This window comes from Aotus nancymaae, unplaced genomic scaffold (assembly GCF_030222135.1).
Source record: "Aotus nancymaae isolate 86718 unplaced genomic scaffold, 86718_ANA_hifiasm-v0.15.2.pri h1tg000002l, whole genome shotgun sequence".
NCBI lineage: Eukaryota > Metazoa > Chordata > Mammalia > Primates > Aotidae > Aotus > Aotus nancymaae.
The window spans coordinates 56,755,220-56,774,355 of NW_026988413.1; the positions used below are offsets into that span (position 1 = coordinate 56,755,220).

At 36.4% G+C, this 19,136-nt stretch overlaps 1 protein-coding gene across 6 annotated transcripts in view; it reads right to left on the reverse strand.

Moving 5' to 3' along the window:
* The window catches only part of MAGI2 (membrane associated guanylate kinase, WW and PDZ domain containing 2), a 1,459,815-nt gene that overhangs the window by 495,036 nt on the left and 945,643 nt on the right, over positions 1-19,136 (reverse strand). For all 6 annotated transcript variants that reach the window (XM_064374940.1, XM_021667866.2, XM_064374946.1 and 3 more), the window contains exon 4: positions 11,187-11,402. In XM_064374940.1, coding sequence (XP_064231010.1) covers positions 11,187-11,402 — 216 coding nt within the window. The remainder of the gene's footprint in view (positions 1-11,186; positions 11,403-19,136) is intronic.

Below are 19,136 nucleotides of genomic sequence, written 5' to 3' on the forward strand. Positions count from 1 at the left end.
CACATAGGTTTGAATCTGTCCTTTAAAGTTGGGATGTTGAGCAAGTTATTTAATCACTCTGTGGATGCTTCAATTTTATTAACTGTTCAACGGGGATAATGGATTAAATGAGACTTACCTATAAAGTGCTTAGAATGATAAACTGTTAGACTATAGTAGGTGTTCAGTAAATGCTATATATTATTACCACTAAATTCCATTATTTATAATACTGAATAGAGTAGTTAAATTGGTCAAGCAATTCAAATGATTTCTGCCTACAGACCAAAGGTACGGTCAATTTTCTACAATTTTTAGGAGACTAGGGGTTTTCAAAAAGTAATGCAAATGTCAGAAAAGTATACAGGTAAAGGCAGTGTTTCTTCTTTATAAGGTGTTTGCATCAATTGAGCTTTTCTTCCTCAATAGAGACACGTAGCGGGGTTAAGTAATTTAGAGGAGGAGAAGCAATCCTCAGAAACGATGCTGCTTTTCCGAGTTCTCTATTATATTTCTCTAGAATTCTGCATTTGCTTTTGTTGAGCACCAGGGGCTGCTACTGAGCTACAAACTTGGCATCACTTTGGCACCTTTGAGAGTACTGATTTAAAGCAGAATCAGAAACACAGCTCCCCAATGTTAAATTGGCCCAGTGTGTGGTCTCCTCATATACTCCTGGGGCAATTTTGGCTTTCTAGTCTGCTTATAATGGACTGCTCTTCATTCTGATTTCTACTCATTTGTGGTAGTGGCCACTGTGGTGGATGTGGTGGGGCTTAAAGATTGCTCCATGCTTTTGCGCAAACCCACCAATCCCATTAAAAAGTATGTTTGTTGTATTGATCCAAGGTTTTACTGGATTGTGGCGGGAGGACTGTTTGCTTCACTGCTGGAAGCTGGAGTTCTTAGAATTTGAACCACAGGCTCTTGTAAATGAATTAACACTTCAGGGTTGAAATTTGGACAAAAGAAACATATCACTGTGTTGAATTTATATATGGAAAATTATGATTATATTTATTTCTAATATATAATTATTTGTAAACTTATATAATTGATTTTTCATCATGGCCGTACTATAGGTTATATCCTGTCATGAAAAGTGTAGGACACATTTCAGTGTCTTCAGAAAGGAAGCAGTCATGCATTCTACACAGCCAGGTGATCAAAAGCAGTCAAGAATGTCAATTATTGCTCAAAGAATGCTCATCAATTTTCTTAATTTTCCTAAAACTTCTAAAATGAGAATTCTAATATGGGTGCTAAAATATTTGAACAATGTATAGTGCCTTTTTTGCTCATCATCTAAAAAATATATTTTTTGACAGAGTGAAACATGCACACGGTACAAAATCCAGAAGTACAAAGGAGGAGAGAAGCGTGCAAAGCAAGCTTCCCTCCTGCTGCTACTCCCAGGGCTCCAGCAATCAAGTTAGCAGTAATAATCATCTTTTTGATCCTTCAGAGATTTTTCTATGCAAATTGATTATTGACTTTTAGTCAGTATTTTTTGACTCTTCAGTGCTCTGAAGTGGTTCTAAGTCCCAAAAACAAAATTCATTATAATTCATATCATATAAGATATGATGATAAAGACATCCTTAAACAGTATGGCAAATATATTTATATCTGTATTATATTTTTTGAGATGTAAACAGATACTCCCCTTTATTATTTGGGCCAGAAAAAAACATAAGTCTACAAGGAGAAATTAGAATTAAGAAAAGTTAGTGTAACGGTTAACTATGCTTTTGATTTTTGAGATGATACATCAATCTAAGAAGCAGAAATCCCCAGTCCTGTGAAGAAATAATTTATATATGTAATTTTTAAAAATTTATTTTATTTAATTTTTTTTTTTTGAGGCACAGTCTCACTCCATTGCCAAGGCTGAAGCACAGTGGTACGATCTCAGCTCACTGTAACTGCCGCCTCCTGGGTTCAAGTGAATCTCCTGCCTCAACCTCCTGAGTAGCTGGGACCACAGGGGCACACCACCACACCTGGCTGATTTTTGTATTTTTAGTAGAGGTGAGGTTTCACCATGTTGGCCAAGTTGGTCTCAAACTCCTGACCTTGTGATCCACCTGTGTTGGCCACTCAATATATATGTAATATTTATAAAGGAATTACGTCTCTTATATTCAGGGATTAGCCAGGGATATGTGACTTACTGAGAATACATATTTCATTACTCAAAATTATTTTTCTTTTATAGCTAAAACCCACAATTAATTATAAATTGTTTGGAGCACTAAAAGAACAATATGGAAAATTATGAAACTAGAAAATTCAACGTCTGTTGTGTAGAAAAATATTTCCTAAGAGATAAAAACTAAATTGAAAAGAATCACAGAAAAATTAGCAGAGAAAATTATTTTAGATTAACAGGAGAGAAGAACTGCCTTAATTAGTATATTTTCTTCTTTCTGCAATATGTAATTCTTAACACTTTAATAAAAGTAGAGAACAATGGCAATAAAATTAGTCCTCATAGCTCTGAAATTGTATATGCTATGTAATTTTCATAATGTAATGCATTTTAAAGATTTCTGTCATAAAGAAACAAGTCTCCCAAATCTTTAACAAACGTTGGGGTGAAAGAAACTGATACAAATGTTGACATATTTAAAAAACCACAGCAAAGTATGAAATCAAGAACATGCATAGACAATATTTCTTAGAGCCTGCCTTCAATTTTTTTTAATCAGGAGTATAGTATTATATAAAACATGAGGCACTTTCTGAAGTTCCAGGAAATTCAAAGAAGATGAAAGAGAAAATTAGGAAGACTTTAAATTTGATATTGATAATTCAAGAGCTATTCTTTGGGGCCAAATTGGAGTCAATGTACTTTTTGATGAGAATAAAAAGTCAAATAGGAGGGAAAAAAAATCAGAATACTATTCCCACTGATGGAGTCAGGTAGAAGGAATGGGCACTCAGAGAGACCTTACACCCTCTTCAGAGAGAAAGGCCAGATCTCAGTCAGAAATAGCTAAAGCAATCGCTGACAATACAGTAGCTGGGATTTCACACCAATAATCACAATCATTTTTCTAAGGAGAACTATAAGATAAGAAACACAGGGACACAGGTGAAAATCAGACCTACAGAGAAGATATGATTGTGATTAGAAAAAAGCTTAGAGCCTAAGGATGCCCGGAGAACCTGAAGAAACTTAAACATTTTCACAATTCCATGCACTTTCTGTAACTGCTGGAGAAACCTGAGGTGTTCCGCTGGTTGTTCTTGTTCTGCCTTCCTCACTCGTGCATCAAGATCCCTCACACACAAATTATGTAAACTTGCAGAGAAGCAGAGAAACACTCTCCCCAGAGGTTGAGGGCATGCAATGCTGAATCTGTTTAAGAGAAGACGGCCGGATGTGGTGGCTCATGTCTGTAATCCCAACACTTTGGAAGGGTGAGGTGGGTGGATCATCTGAGGTCAGGAGTTCGAGACCAGCCTGACCAACATGGTAAAACCCCGTCTCTACTGAAAATACAAAAGTAGTTGGGCGTGGTGGCACATGTTTGTAATCCCTGCTACTTGGGAAGCTGAGGCAGGAGAACTGCTTAAACCCAGGAGGCAGGGGTTGCAGTTAGCCAAGATCACGCCACTGCACTCCAGCCTGAGCAACAAGAGTGAAACTGCATCTCAAATAAGAATAAGAATAAGAATAAGAGTAACAAAGGGCTGAAGAGGTTCACATCCATCACTTTCAGTTTAATCAAAACATGACTGGGCTTTGATTTAAAATGACACTTCTAAAACTAGTCATGATATATTTACAGTCACTATTATAATAGTTTAATTAATAATGGTAATATAATTAACATTATAATCATAATATTATAACATTAATAGTAATATAATTACAATCACCACAAACTCTAAAGTGATCATATCATTACTTTGTAATTACACCTAGATAGTCAGAACATTTTACAATTGGGGCAGTTATAACTTTCAAATAATTCTTTCAAGAAAAGATGGAATGCCCTTCATTTATACATGGAATATCTGATATTAGAAGGCTAGTTTACAGTAGCCCCAGAAATTTTCCCATCCAATGAAGAGATAAAATCCAGTCCTCTGGGAACGAGATCATAAAATTAAGTTCTCCTCACCCCGCTCAAAAAAGATAATGATCAGGATAGATACATAAATCGCAGTCTCTGTGAACCCACACTAAAATAAGCAGGGCATAGGCGTTGGGGTGGTTTCAGAATGGGGCATTATTCACAGGAAAACAGCGAGATTCACTAGGGAGGACATAATTCTTCTGACAGTGACAGGATCTCATTCACAGAACCAGGACTGATGGTGCATGCACAGTCAGCGTGCCAAGCAGCACAGGACCTGGATGCCGGTCCCTAATGGTGAACTGAAATCATTGCTGAGGACACTCGGTGATCACATAAGGGACACTCTGTTTGCTCTCTGGGAGATGCAGTTCATTTGCACTAATTGCAGGCTTGGGGGCCTGGAGAAGGCAGCTCTGTGTACACATACTGTATTCTCTTTGTTGGCGAAGGTAGCTCTCATGGGCACTGTTCCTCCTGGCATTGTGTGTGTATTAACGGAGAGATTTAACTGCTTTTAAAATATATGTGCATTTTTAATTCTTTGCACTAGGCTTACTAATAGCTCATGAGGGGAAGCTACAAGAGAATAGTGAATTACTTTCCGGAGAAGTTTAGTGGATAACTCATTAAATAAAAGAAATCCAAGAAAGCTTAACCTAATTACTCTGGTTTACAGGATTTTGCTTTCCTGAAGGAGAGTTCAATCTTTTAAAACATTCTATTGACTTATCTATTAACCATCGATCTATCTTTGGTATTGCCAAAGTGGGGGAGGCTGTCTAATTCTCATCTCTAAGAATATGTATTTCAAAATGCACTTCTGTACTTTTTTTTTAAGTTATACTACCTTTTGAAGGAATATAAGATCAGGGATATCATATTTTTCAAACTTAAGAAACACTGCATATTGAATACACCGAATAGTGTAAAAGGAGCATGAAGGGAACGCGATCATGTTGATACAGTAAAACTGACATCATCTAGAGATTAGACAAGATTGACTAAAAAATAAAGATTTATGGCTAGGCATGGTGGCTCCCACTTTGTAATCCCAGCACTTTGGGAGGCCAGCGTGGGTGGATCACGAGGTCAGGAGTTTGAGACCAGCCTGGCCAACACAGTCAAACCTCGTCTCTACTAAAAATACAACAATTAGCTGGGCATGGTGGCGGGTAGCTGTAATCTCAGCTAATTGGGAGGCTAAGGCAGGAGAATCACTTGAACCCAGGAGGCGGGGAATGCAGTGAGCCGAGATCATGCCACTGTACTCCAGCCTGGTCTACAGAGCTACATTCCATCTCAAAATAAAATAAAAATAAAAAAAATAAAGATTTATGAAGTACTTGAAATATTTAAAGATATAGGCTAATCGCTGAACAGGTAAACAGAAAACTCAAAGAAATCCTTGTTCTAATAATGTTTACAATATATATGGGGATGCCAGACATGCACATCATGAAAAGTTACCAATGAGTACCAGGCTAACTAATACCTTCCAAATACATGAAAAGTGCAAGCTATATTACTGTCATTCAGAGATGGTCAGTTTTTACTTTTTATTGTGAAAGTCAGCAAGTCATTCCCAGGAAATAGGAAAAATTTTTATTGGATTTTGAATAAAGAAAGAGAATTCAAATGTGAGAATAGCCTGATCACACAGTTAAAAATATTTTGAGTGTCGCATGTGGATGAGAGAAGGGAATTTATGTAGGGGATTAATGGGAGCCAATGCTAACAGAGATGTTCTAGTCAAATGTAGGAGGACCTCAGTGGCTGTCTAAGGAAATTGAACCAATGGAAACAAGCTCATTCAACTTTGGGGGATAGTTGCATGAGCTGTTCTTGTTTTTTGTTTATTGATACAGGATCTTACTCTGTTACCCAGGCTGGAGTGCAGAGGCACAATCACAGCTCCTTGCAGCATCGACCTTCCTGGGCTCAAGCGATCCTCCCACCTAAACCTCCCAAGTAGCTGGGACTACAGGTGCGTGCCAACATGAGTGGCTAATTTTTATATTTTTTTGTAGAGACAGGGTTCTGCCACATTGCTCAGGCTGGCATCGAACTCCTGACCTCAAGTTACCCACCCGCCTCTACCCCACAAAGTTCTGGGATTACAAGTGTGAGTCATCGTGCCCCGCCGTGACCTGGTTTTGGTTCAGGAATTTTTACCTATTGTGGAATGAAGGGTAATTTGATCAGGAAGGATCCTGGAGGCATTCAGATCAGTTAGGGAACTACAGTCTACAAATGAGTTAATAAGGCGGTACTCCAGGATGGTACAGTGATATTTCGAAGGAAAGGATGGAAGCCAAAGGCTGTTTTGTGCCTAATAAAAAATACCAAGAATGGGGAAGAGAAACATTAAAGATAATTATGAGGTATCTGGGTGAAAAGTAGAATTAGAGAAATCAGGTAAAGGGCTCTGTGAATCGGTTTGCTTGTTTGTTCTGTGGGAGAAGAGTTTAAGTGAAATGTGTTGCGTTTAAGTTGCAGAAATAATGCTTAGGTGAAGCTGTCCAGTGGCAGTTAGAAATATACCTTAAACACAGGAGAGCAGTGAAGGGTGCAGATAAATCTATAGAATTTGAAGCCATGGGGCTGATGTCAACTCTAACAAGACAAACAGAAAGATGAAAATATCTAAATACAGGTGAAGTTAATGTCAGGGAAGGTTTCCAGAGGATATGAATTTTAAACATCAGTTCAAAAACAATCTGTAAGATGACAGAAGGATACATCATACTTACGTTAAATCATCACTGCCTTGAGCCTAGTAAGGGACAAATACAATGGAATACAGTGTAGACTAAATCCTCTAAGCTGCAGGACTGTGATTTACTCTAGCTAGGTCAAAAGTCACTTTGTCCTTGGCATGGTTAACAGTTCTGGGAAGTGTGTTGGAGAGAGGGTGAGTTCAGGTGTTACTAGATCCAAATCTCAACCCTGCCAGTAAATAAACTTTAGTTAAGCACTTTAGGCAAAATTTCAGTATCTCATTCATAAAATAAGTACAGAATTATTATGGGATTAGAGATAGCCTATGTATAACATGCCTGGCCCATTTTTTGTATCCATTAAAGTAGGGTGGCCATTATTGTTTATTTTTATTTTTTTTTCTTTTTGAGATAGAGTCTCGCACTGTCGCCCGGGCTGGAGGGTGATAGCATGACTTCGGCTCACTGCAATCTCCGCCTCCCGGGTTCATGTGATTCTCCTGCCTCAGCCTCCCGAATAGGTGGGATTACAGATGTGTGCCACCATTCTGAGCTAATTTTTGTATTTTTAGTAGACACGGGGTTTCACTATGTTGACCAGAGGGTCTTGAACTCCTGACCTTGTGATCCACCTGCCTTGGCCTCCCAAAGTACTGGGATTACAGGCACGAGCCACCATGCATGGCCTTATTTTTATTTTTCTAATTTTTTGTTACTGACAAGAATAAAACTACATTTCTAAGGATAGAATTGTACTGATTTCCATTACCAAGGCAATGTATGGAAGAGAGAGAAACATTTCTGATCTGACACTGAACAATCATTATATGGTTTTCCTAGGTGCCATGGGGTAACTCTGTATGTCTGGTGTAATTTTGAGAAGGAAAGAAAGCTCAGTAAAATAACTATTTATATGTCACGTGAATTTTGATAACATTGATAATGTTAGCAGAACTTCCTGGAGAACCTATATATTTAAAGGTGTGATTGATAAGGTCTGAGAGAAAAAGAAAACTGCAGTTTTAAGTATAATCTACAGTTCAAAGGAGAAAAGATGAAAAAATAAGTATCAGATATAAACTGAGGAATCATCTACAACCTTTATGTACATAGAGCAAAGAGTTTATTTTGGTTAAGCATATATGAAGCCAAACATTGGTAGATTTGATGCTTATATATCCACAGAATTTTAAAAACTATGAACTTTTTATAGCCACAGAGGGATGTAAGTTCACTGTACATAATTTCAAGAAATAAAAGTATTAAGGAGTTTTCGGTAAGTAGAACTTTATAATGCTACTTTTAAAGATGTACAGGTGAAATAGTGGTCATATGTTTGTATATCACTAAGAAGTATATGTATGCTTGTATTTGGTTATATAATACTCAGGATAGCATGGCAGCCAGGCATATTGGTTGTGGACCAAGAGTTCCTATATATGAACTCCAGTTACTAGACAAAGTATCTCAGTTTCCTAATCTGTAAAGCAGTACCCAGTTAATGGGACAGTTAAGATTGTTAAATGAACTAATACCTATAATGAGGTTAGGCCACTCCTAACACATGGTAAACATTCAAAATAAGTGAATTATTTTATTACTTATTACCATTATTATCAATATTCCTTTGTAATGGAATGTTACCTAAATATGCTTTTATTTTCCAAATCTGCCTCATTGATCACAATATTTATGCTCTGAATTGAAGGACATTAATTATTACTATAGTTACTTGATATAGGGCAGTGTTTACTAAAATTTAAGTGACATGTTTCTCTCTCTATTTATTTTTGCTTGAGATGACATCTCACTCTGCTGCCCAGGCTGAAGTGCAGTGGTGCCATCATGGCTCATTGCAACCTTGACCTCCCCGGGCTCAGGAGATCCTCCCACCTCAGCCTCCCAAGTAGCTGGGACTACAGGTGCATGCCACTACAACCGGCTTGTGTGTGTGTTTTTCAGAGAGAGGGTTTTTGCCATGTTGCCCAGGCTGGTCTCAAACTCCTAGGAAAGTGATCCACCTGCCTCGACCTCCCAAAGTACTGGGATTACAGGTGTGAGCCTCCATACCTAGCCGGGAACATGTTTCTCAAACCTCTTTGAAATCTCCTGTAGCAGGTGAATGTGAAGAATGTAAAGAACCGGAAGGCAGGGCAAAAACACTGTGCTGGAAAAAAACAATGTGAGGAGGTTCAAAAGGTGAAGAGTTAGAAAATGCCTATCAGAGGAGGTCAAAGAAATTCCTAAAGTCTCTACTTGATAAACATAAAAAAAAAAAAAAAAAGACATTTCAAAGACTGGGGTTGTCAAGAGACTTCTAATAACAGATGATGGACCATTTTTTGGTTTGAGATTGTTCCTCTCATCTTTGAACAGTGGGTGAAGGGCTGCCTGATTTGTGTATCTCTCGTCTCCCCATAACACAAAAGATAAGGACAGTGTAAGGGCCACTTGTCCAGCAGGCTTATTTACAGAGCCACTGCTGGTAGCATCTGTTGACTGTCTTGAAAACCTAGTGCTGGCTGAACAGTTTGTTCTCTACTATCTTCATGCTGAGGGATCCAGAGGCAGTCATAAGGTAAATCAATAAGGGTTCAGTTTTATCCAGTTTCTCGGGGGAACATGAAGACCTCCTAACCATAAAAGCACATCATCCTTATGCTAAAGGTATGAATAGAAGGAAATGGTGCTTTCTAGATTCAGTAAGCCCCCCAATTAAATAAATTTCTAGCTTAAAGGTCTGTGAATCAAGAATTCTTCATTTTACTTGCCCTACACAGGTTAGAAATGAAATAGAGATCAATGACTCTGGTTTAGCAGGAATACACATTTCACATTTTTAACCACTAGATGTTAACCAGTAAGAAATTTTCCAACTGTTTCCTGACCCTAACCTCTGCTGCTTTTGTGGTTACTGCTTCAATCCAGCTGAGTTGCTCTGCTTCTCATATCAAAGATCAGCTAAGAAAGCTATGTACTATCGATTTAATTCAAATGTAATTATATAATTAAAAGCAAGTATTTTGACAGAGATACTTCAGAATTAAAAAAGAGGAAGGTATGTAATTGCTTGAAAATTGTCACATCATTTCATAGTTGACAATTACATTACACTTACATTACTTATAGTGATTTTTAGCATTTGTATCTAGAAATCAATGATGCTAGAGTCAGAGAATAGAACTCACATATATTAATGGAGGAGGCTGTCCTCCTCTGAGTAATCAAGATGAAAGTACCTTAGGTTTTATACCTTGATAAGCATAGATTAGATTTTTGATCTCCTTATGTTCAGTGAAGAACACTTTTATAGGCATTTTGAACAAAGAAGATAAAAGGTAAGCTTACAAAGTTTTTCCTTGATAAAAATAACAGCATAAAAATTCAAATACTATGTTAGTAGAGAAACAGTATAGTAAAACATAAAAATAGAGACATCAAAATGGTAATAAAAAATATCTTAAGAATAATATGTATGAAAGATACACATGCTAACAGTTTTTTAAAAGCTTTAATAGGGACCTTAAATTTTTTTCAATGCCCACTGATAGGCTACTATTAAAAAATAAATAGTAAAATGTTGGAAACTTACTCCAAGAAGCTACCAAAATGCCATAGTATTTGTTGTTGTTTTGGTAATATTTTCTTATGAATAATTTTATTTTAAAACTCTATTTCTTATGCTCTATTAATAAGAAAAATGCAAATCCATACATAGCACAAACACATTTTATATTTGTGTCTAATTCTTTACATATGTGGCATAATGATCATAAATCAAAGGCACAGCTATTATTTTCCTTGTTCAAGGGTAGTGGCTTCATATTGTTTATATATAAAGATATATTCTTCATGTTTCCAGATTGGGTGGTAAGGAAGAAGAAACAAATACATGGGCATTCTGCAGTTGTAGCCATTTTGAGGATTGTATTCATTCAAGCTGTTAACTAAATCACACGACATAACCTCTACTTACAGAACTGCAAGCATAGCAAGATTACTAAGAACAGATTTTCTCTAATATTACCAAAGACCTCCAAACTTTACACAACCATATATATAACATGTAATATCTTCTAGAGGATTAAATCATTCACTATACTGCTACAGATACTATATAAGTGAAATAAAAAATTAAAGTTGAAAGAATATGGCAACTTTCAACTTATTCTTTCAACTTTTTTAATTACACGTCCTTTCCATTTGATATCATAATCTTCTCTCTCTGAAGATAATTGTAATATATATTTACATGTGAACACACAGATATAATATATATGTGTGTATATATATATCTTACTCTTCTGTGTGTGTGTGTGTGTGTATACATATATATATCTATCTATCTTAGATCTAAAACAGCAAATTTATGAACCCATAAAAAATTTAAATGACTAACCTGGTGTTACTACTTCTCCATTTCCATTGACCACAGGCCTCTCTTCCTCTTCCTCCTCAGGAGGCTCTATACTGGCTTTCTCCATGTTGCTTACTGATTTATTCCTCTTCCGTTTTCCTTCAGCACTTGGAGTGGCTCCTGGAAGTATCTGGTCTGTTACATTTAACAATAATGGTGCTGGTTCTGCTGGCGGCTTTGGGGTACCGTAGTAATTGTCTGTAAACAATACCAAAACATTCTTGGAGTTAAATTTTTTTTTCTACTGTGTACATTATTTGTGAAGAATGGAAATTATATTAACACATTTTTATCCTATTTTAAATGCATATACATAGACACATACACATATATATGGTTTTCTATCTCAGCTATGTGTCTGTCTCTCTCTCTATATATGTATTTGTTCCTTCTGTTGTACTAGCTTTAATGCTTAGAGATATAGATCTATCTACATTCTCATCTTTGTGAAAAACCAAAATATAGTCTTATGTGTTATTTCCAAGTGGTACATAATTTTAAAATTACTCATTTTTTTTATAACAAGACTTGATTATAACCTTTAAAAAATAATTATGTTAAGAGTACAGGTAATTTTTTGCAGCAGGGGAATCTCACACTATTCTGGAAAAGCAAAGCACATTGTGCTATTCTGTAGCTTTCAGAGGATTACGGCTATTGTCCTTGATGTGCAGAGTATCCTGCCTAGAGCTGTATCCCCATGCCAGTCTAGTGGTTCCCATGGCATTTGACAGTGGGCCTGCTGCTCTATTCACTCCAGATTACCACAGCTCTTTTGCCCACAGATCCAATATCTGAGCTATGGAATCATCTGTTTCCCCCATCCATCTGCAGTACTTTTTTGAAAAGAGACTCATTCTTATTTATTCCCATATTAAAACCTAGCATGTAATAAATGTTTACTAAGTGATCATCTTTATTATTTCATTTTATTGAGACAGAGTCTCACTGTTGCCCAGGCTGGAGGGCAATGGTGCAATCTTGGCTCACTGATACCTCCACCTCCTGGGTTTGACCAGTTTTCATGCCTCAGCCTCCCAAGTAGCTGGGACTACAAGTGTGTGCCACCATGCCTGGCTAATTTTTGTATTTTTAGTTGAGATGGGGTTTTTCCATGTTGGCCAGGCTGGTCTTAAACTCCTGATCTCAAGTGATTCACCCACCTCGGTCCCTCAAAGTGCTGGAATTACAGGCATGAGCCACAGCACCTGGCTGCAAACATCTTTATACGTTCAAGGAAAAACACTTCATTTAAAATATCCTACAATTTTGAACGGTAAAGAATATAGGTTTTTTTTTTTTAATCAATCTTATAGCACCAACTTTGAACCTATATCAATATTTTCAGTTAAGTTATGCCCTTATTTGCTCACTCTTTCATTAAAATCTGTATTGGTAGTAAGTATGCAGCCAGGCACTCCAGTCTATGTTTGAGAGAAAAAGTTGAATATAATATAATCCTTGTCTTCCAAGACGCCCCACAGTCCAGTACGGGAGACCAAATTTGATGTCAAACAGAAAAGCACAATAACAGGAAATAGGAGTAAGCATTGCAATGGAGGGGATATACAGGAGGAAGGAAGCACACCGCACCGTCTGCCAGGTCACCCAACACACATGGAAAAAAGCATGCTGTTAAAGAAATGACCATTAACCAGAAGACAGAGAATTGAGGCTTTTCTATATAACCACGAGCAAGTTAACCTCTGTAAGGCTCAATTTCTTCATCTACGAGTGGGCAAGATCAATAATTGTTCTAATCACCTGTGTTCTGGACTGCAAAAAAAACACAACCTACTCAAGTTAAATGTGATAGGGATGCACTAAATAAATATATGAGAGGGTTAGTTGAGGGATGTATTAGTCTGTTCTCAAACTGCTATAAAGAACTGCCCGAGACCAGGTAATTTATAAAGGAAAGAGGTTTAACTGACTCACATTTTCACGTGGCTGACAAGACCTCAGGAAACTTAAAAGCATGAGAAAAGGGGAAGCAGATATCTTCTTCACAAGGCAGCAGGAGGGAGAATGAACGCAGGAGGAACTACCAAATACTTATAAAACCATCAGATCTCGTGAGAACTCACTCACTATCACCAGAACAGATGGGGGAAACTGCACCCATAATTTAATTCCCTCCACCTGGTTTCTCCCTGGACACGTGGGGATTGTGGAGACTACAATTCAAGATGAGATTTCGGGTGAGGACATAGCCAAACCATATCAAGGAGAAAGGCTGAAAAAAACATGAGAAAAAAAGGCAGAAACAAAGGAGTCCACTCCAGACACTCACATTGCCTTTGATAGCCCTGAAATCTCCAGGTGGTTCTACTGCCAAAGCACATAACCCACAGGGCAAACTGTCTCCATGAGAATGGGCTCCAAACTGTCCTCAGCTGCTCTGATTCTCTCATTCCTGGGGAAATCCCAGGCAGGATCATCTCATTAGCTGAGCCTCAGTCACATGAAAGCACTTGAGCTGACAAGGACGTGGAGAGACGTGCACTCTCCTTTGACTTTAATAGACGGAGAGGGAGGTGGAGCCCTACCATCCACCCGTTTTATCTCAGGGGTCTCCCCAGGTAGAAGGGGCCTCCCCCAGTAGAAAGGGCTTTGGAATGCTGGCAGGTAGAAATGACAAATCTCCACTCCATTTGCCTTCTCACTGGGTTCTTGTGAAGATGAAGTTAGAATGTGTAAGAAAGAGCTTTATAAAAAAACTAAAAATTGCAGTGGTTTTAGTGGCAGTGTAAACCTCATGCTGGCATAAAGTGAGCACATATTCTTAAGGCTAGCCATGCCAGTAATGCCACTGCTTATTACTATAGGTATTCACAGTTGTAAGCGAGAAATACAAGAAAAAATTTAAGTTGCAAAGTGGTTCTTATCCACATACTGTAACAATGTAACCTTTTTCTTTTACAGAAGTATGCAAAGTGGATAATATACACTTTGCTAAATGTTACTTTCTAATTTGATTTAGAGTATTTAAAATGAATCAGACCTCTATATGTACCAGACAAATTCCGAGCAAACAAAAATAAATAGTTGCTCCCTGGAATCAATGAACTTTAATATTTCAGCATTCCATAAGGCTAGCACAGCTTTCAGTATGTTGCTATGCTTTCTATGGAATCTCAACACATACTTCTTATCTAATAAACATAATGTAAACATAATCTGTGAGTCAATAAATAATACATGATTTTTAAAGTAGCCTTATAATGTCTTTAATACATAGTTTTAAGAAACATGAACCACACTTCAGTGGATTTTTTTTTCCCCATTTGTCTTGTCAATTTTAAATTTCCCTGAAATAAAAAACTTTTACTAATTATAAATAAATGCATAGCACAGGCTAAAAACAAATACTAAATAACAGATCCTGCTAAATTTATATTACTAATTATATCTACTGGTATATGATGTGACTATAAATTATATGGCAATATTTATTTCTATAAATATATTTATGAAATTAATACATTAGATTAAATTTTATATGTAAAACTATGAACCATTAGTTAAGACATTAAGATTATCTTTATTGGCAATAATAGTAATATAAAGAAAGTACATAAATAATGCATACTGTTACTATACTTGGCAATATAGTTTATGGAGAATACGCTGCCCTAAGCCAACACTGTTCTTATGTCATTGCATAAGAACAAGGAAACCAGAAATACTTAGACCAATGGTTGAAGAATTAGCCAACCAGTCAGGTAGCTAATTCACTGAAAAGACTCCCTGATGTAAGTGCATACAACTAAATGTATCAAGAATAAAATGTGCCTTTTAGGTACATACCAGTATGTTGTCAGAAAAAAAAATCAAAACTTAATTTGGAAAAATTGTCCTCTTAAGGATGAAGTGCCTATATGCACAGTGTTCGGATGCAGAAAATCTAAAATTAAAACAGACAGACAAAACCTCCACAAACCCACAACAATATGGTGTAATGCTTGACAGCGTAAATCCTAGTGTGATAAACCGCACTTTGAATCCTGTGTCCTCTAATCTCACTATCTCTTTATATCCTTAAAGCAATTCAGTTAAAGTGGCAATGTGGGGCTGTAAAATGACCACAGTCACAAAAGCAACTGTAACTATTACTACTATTATTACCACTACCACTGCTACAATGTGCTAACCTGCACACTGTCATCGGCATTGTTCATAAGTACTCTTGTATCAAATGGGGATTAGAATAACTCTTACCCCACAAGGCTGTTATGTAGATTAATGATACCAAAAGGATATATGATGTTACTAGATCAGAGTAGATGCTCAAAATAGCATGCTACTTTTCATATTTATTCATCAAAATACTGCATAAAGTCATTCTGCCTGTGCAGTTAATAGAGACTTAGAAATTACATCCTAATATGATACATAAAGCAAGTAGCAAACTTATATCTCTTTAAGAATCTCATCTCTTTTGAAAATACGCTATTGCCTTTTAAGAGGAAAAAAAAAAGCGTGATGCAATTGCAACCTGCCCAGAACTCACAGTGGAGAACTTCATTCAAAGCCACAGCCACAATCAATGAACACAAATGTATCAGTTTCAGAAGCAAAAGGCAAAATTGCTACCAAACCATACAGCAAGGACATTTTAGGTCATTTTTCCCATCCACTCCTTTAAAAATAAGTGTGTGAGAGTGAGTGAGTGTGTGTGTGTGTGTGTGTGTGTGTATGTATTTTGAGGACAATACAGGCTTTTCTACAGCACTCTTCACTGCGTATGTTTGTGCCTGTGAAGAATGACCTATACATTAGCAGTTAACTTATTGAGTACAACAAAATGATACATAAAATTGTCTCCCTAATTCTGTCATATTTGGATAATCTATACATTTATATAGTCTTATTTTTAATTAATGCCTGGAAAATAAGAGACAAAGTTAATTCATGAGCCTTACTTATTCTTTAGTTTTTTAACTACCATGAATAGATTCTTTTTTTTCATAAAGATGTGGCTATGAAAATGTGAAACGGCATGAAAGTACTGTTATAAAAATAGAAGTTTTCCAAAAATGTGAATAAAAATAGTCCATTAAGTGTCAGTAATTTTTATAATAAAAATATTTAATAAATGGCTATTTACACAGGACACTCACAATTTATTGAAAAGGGAGAAGGACTAAAACAGATTACGAACTAAACCTGCCAGGAAAAGTCCTTGCAAAGCCCTTGCAAAGCCTAATCCCTTACCCATTTTTAGGCATACCTGTCCCCTAGATCATCTGAAAGAGATAATAGCTTTCTAAATAACTTTTCATGCTGTACTTGAAACCATCACGGCAATGTTCTCCTGCTTTCTCCATAGTCAAGTGACCTTTGCATAAAAGTTGTATTTTGTTTCTAAAGTGACTGTTTTGCCTTTCTTCTGATTCTTCCCAGATTTTTCTCACATTGATTTAGTGGTGAGGCTAAGGGGAAAAACAGGAATACAATACAATTTCAACAAATTTTAAACTCTTCTCTTTTTTGCACACCCAGTCTTCATTGAATAATAGATATCAAATGTTATTTTTTGAGATGCACTATATTCCTTATGCTTTTAAATTCCAATATTATGACAAGAAATAGGAAAGATACTAAAAACTAATTTGAGTTATGAGGAAATGCAAAAATGCTAGTAGCAAATAGATAATTTGAAATACGTTCACTTGGCTGGGCGCGGTGGCTCACACCTGTAATCTCAGCACTTTGGGAGGCCGAGGCAGGCGGATCACCTGAGGTCGGGAGTTCAAGAGCAGCCTGACCAACATGGTGAAACCTGTCTCTTAAAAAATAATAATAATAGTAATCAGGGCAGGATGGCACATGCCTGTGGTCCCAGGTACTCTGGAGGCTGAGGTGGAAGAATCTCGAGCCAAGGAGTGTCCAGACTGCAGTGAGTGAGCTAGGGTGACACCACTGCACTCCAGAATTTAACGGTCTCTCTCTGTCTCTCTCTCTGTCTCTCTCTCTCTCTCTCTCTCTTCCCCCCTCCTCCTCCCTCTTTCTCTCTAAAAATAAAAAAAAATAAAAATAAAAAATAAATATGTTCACTTACTTCCAACACCTTTTTTTTTTTTTAAACAAGATCAGTTTTCATAATGGAAATATGTCATTTGTTATTAATTTAGTTTATTTGGCTTTTTAATGTTGTAGATTCAGATGTTTACTCTATTGTTTCAGTCCTTTTGGTGAATAATAATATGTGTAGGTTTTATATCAAATAACCATAGATCCTTCCCTACAGATCCCAAGTGGAGATGGGTTTTACAAAGGTAATAAATATACTTGCCTTCAAGATACCACAAAGATTAAGGTCATGACTTCTATTCCTCCCCAATATTCTCAGTCCTTTATTCCCATTTTGGTAAATGGAAAGAATGAATTTTGGAGAGTGGTTTAGTAGAAGAGAGATGATTGTCTGCAGGACCCATGGGGCATGCAAACAGCACAGCTCATCACTGGGATTCCCAGAGAGCTTGAGGATATGTCTTTGCATTGGAAACAATACGTAGGAAACTTTAAATGGTTGAGAATCATATTTGTTTTTATAGTTTTATAAATGGAGCAAATAGTTTGATGTTTGGTCTCCTTAATAGCACCTGCAAAAATTGACTCTGACATTAAACAGAGAAAAGATTCAGAGTTCCAGCTGATCATAATTAATTATGTTAGAAAACTTGCCAGATAGTAAACAATCATTTTATTCACATCAGAGATTTCAATGTCTATTAATAGAAATGGATAAGTTATCAGAGGATCCCAAATTCAAACTTTAAGTCATGTTTAACATATTAAATAAGAGATAGTAATGAGTTAAAAGTAGTAACAAAAACCATTCTAACTCATGTCAGCCATGGCCAAAGACTCATAGTCATACAGTTGTAATTAGTAAATTAGAAATTTTGTAAATATAAAATGAAGTGAGTAAATATAACCCAGAAAATATTCCACTTTTCTAAAATTGCAATTTCTACCAGAAAATAAGACACGAATTCTTACTGCAGAATTCTTTCGTCAACCAATTTTTGAAGTTTTTTTTTAAGCAGCTCTGATGCTTACATTTGATCCTGAAAAAAACAAAAATGTATCATGTCCTCATCCCTCATCCTATCATATGTAGTTAGCAGGTTGAAACCAACATACAGAAACTCCCCGACCTTGAAAGATAATGTCTTTTTCTTTTGCGGTGAAAAAGCATTAATCTTACATGTGTCAGAAACAAGAAAACATGCAAAATAGTATTTTGTCATTGATTCTTATACTGAACGGTAAATTACTGAATTTTTAGAAATTCAGTGTTTAAGTGACTTTTAAAAAGTACACAACTGTGCAAAAAGGGGAATGTTTCTCTTTTTTTTCACACGTGGAATTGAATTACTCTGTAACAAACCCCACCTAAGAATTTCAAGTTCATTGTAAATTAAATTAATGCTAGTTTCACAGTGTGATCCCCAATGAGATATACTTTGAATTTACTGTCTTTATTATTCACCAGTGCTCTTAAGAAAGTCACGTAGATAGTTTAATTTCACTAACATTTCCTAAAACTTGCTTGCGAGTCCTCAGAGATCATTCTGACTGAATGTTCATTTATTCACGTTAGCCAGTGTGGACAGGCACAGGAAGAATCTTTGCTAAATGTAACTGTCCACAGACTAGTTACGGAAGGTGGTTCGCTCATGTAAAGGAAATTGGATACTCTTTCTTTCAGTTGACTCTTCCCTTCAGGCATTATCAGAGTAGCTCAGAACTTTTCCCACCTGCGCCAGATAGCGGATGGAATTATAAAGAAGTCACATATGATTTTTGATGTCAAATACACATCTGTTTCTAAAAGAAAGCATTTGAACATTTATAACTATAATAATATAAAATTTAAATTCATGAGTATATTTCAATTAAATAATGTAGCAAATCCCTTAG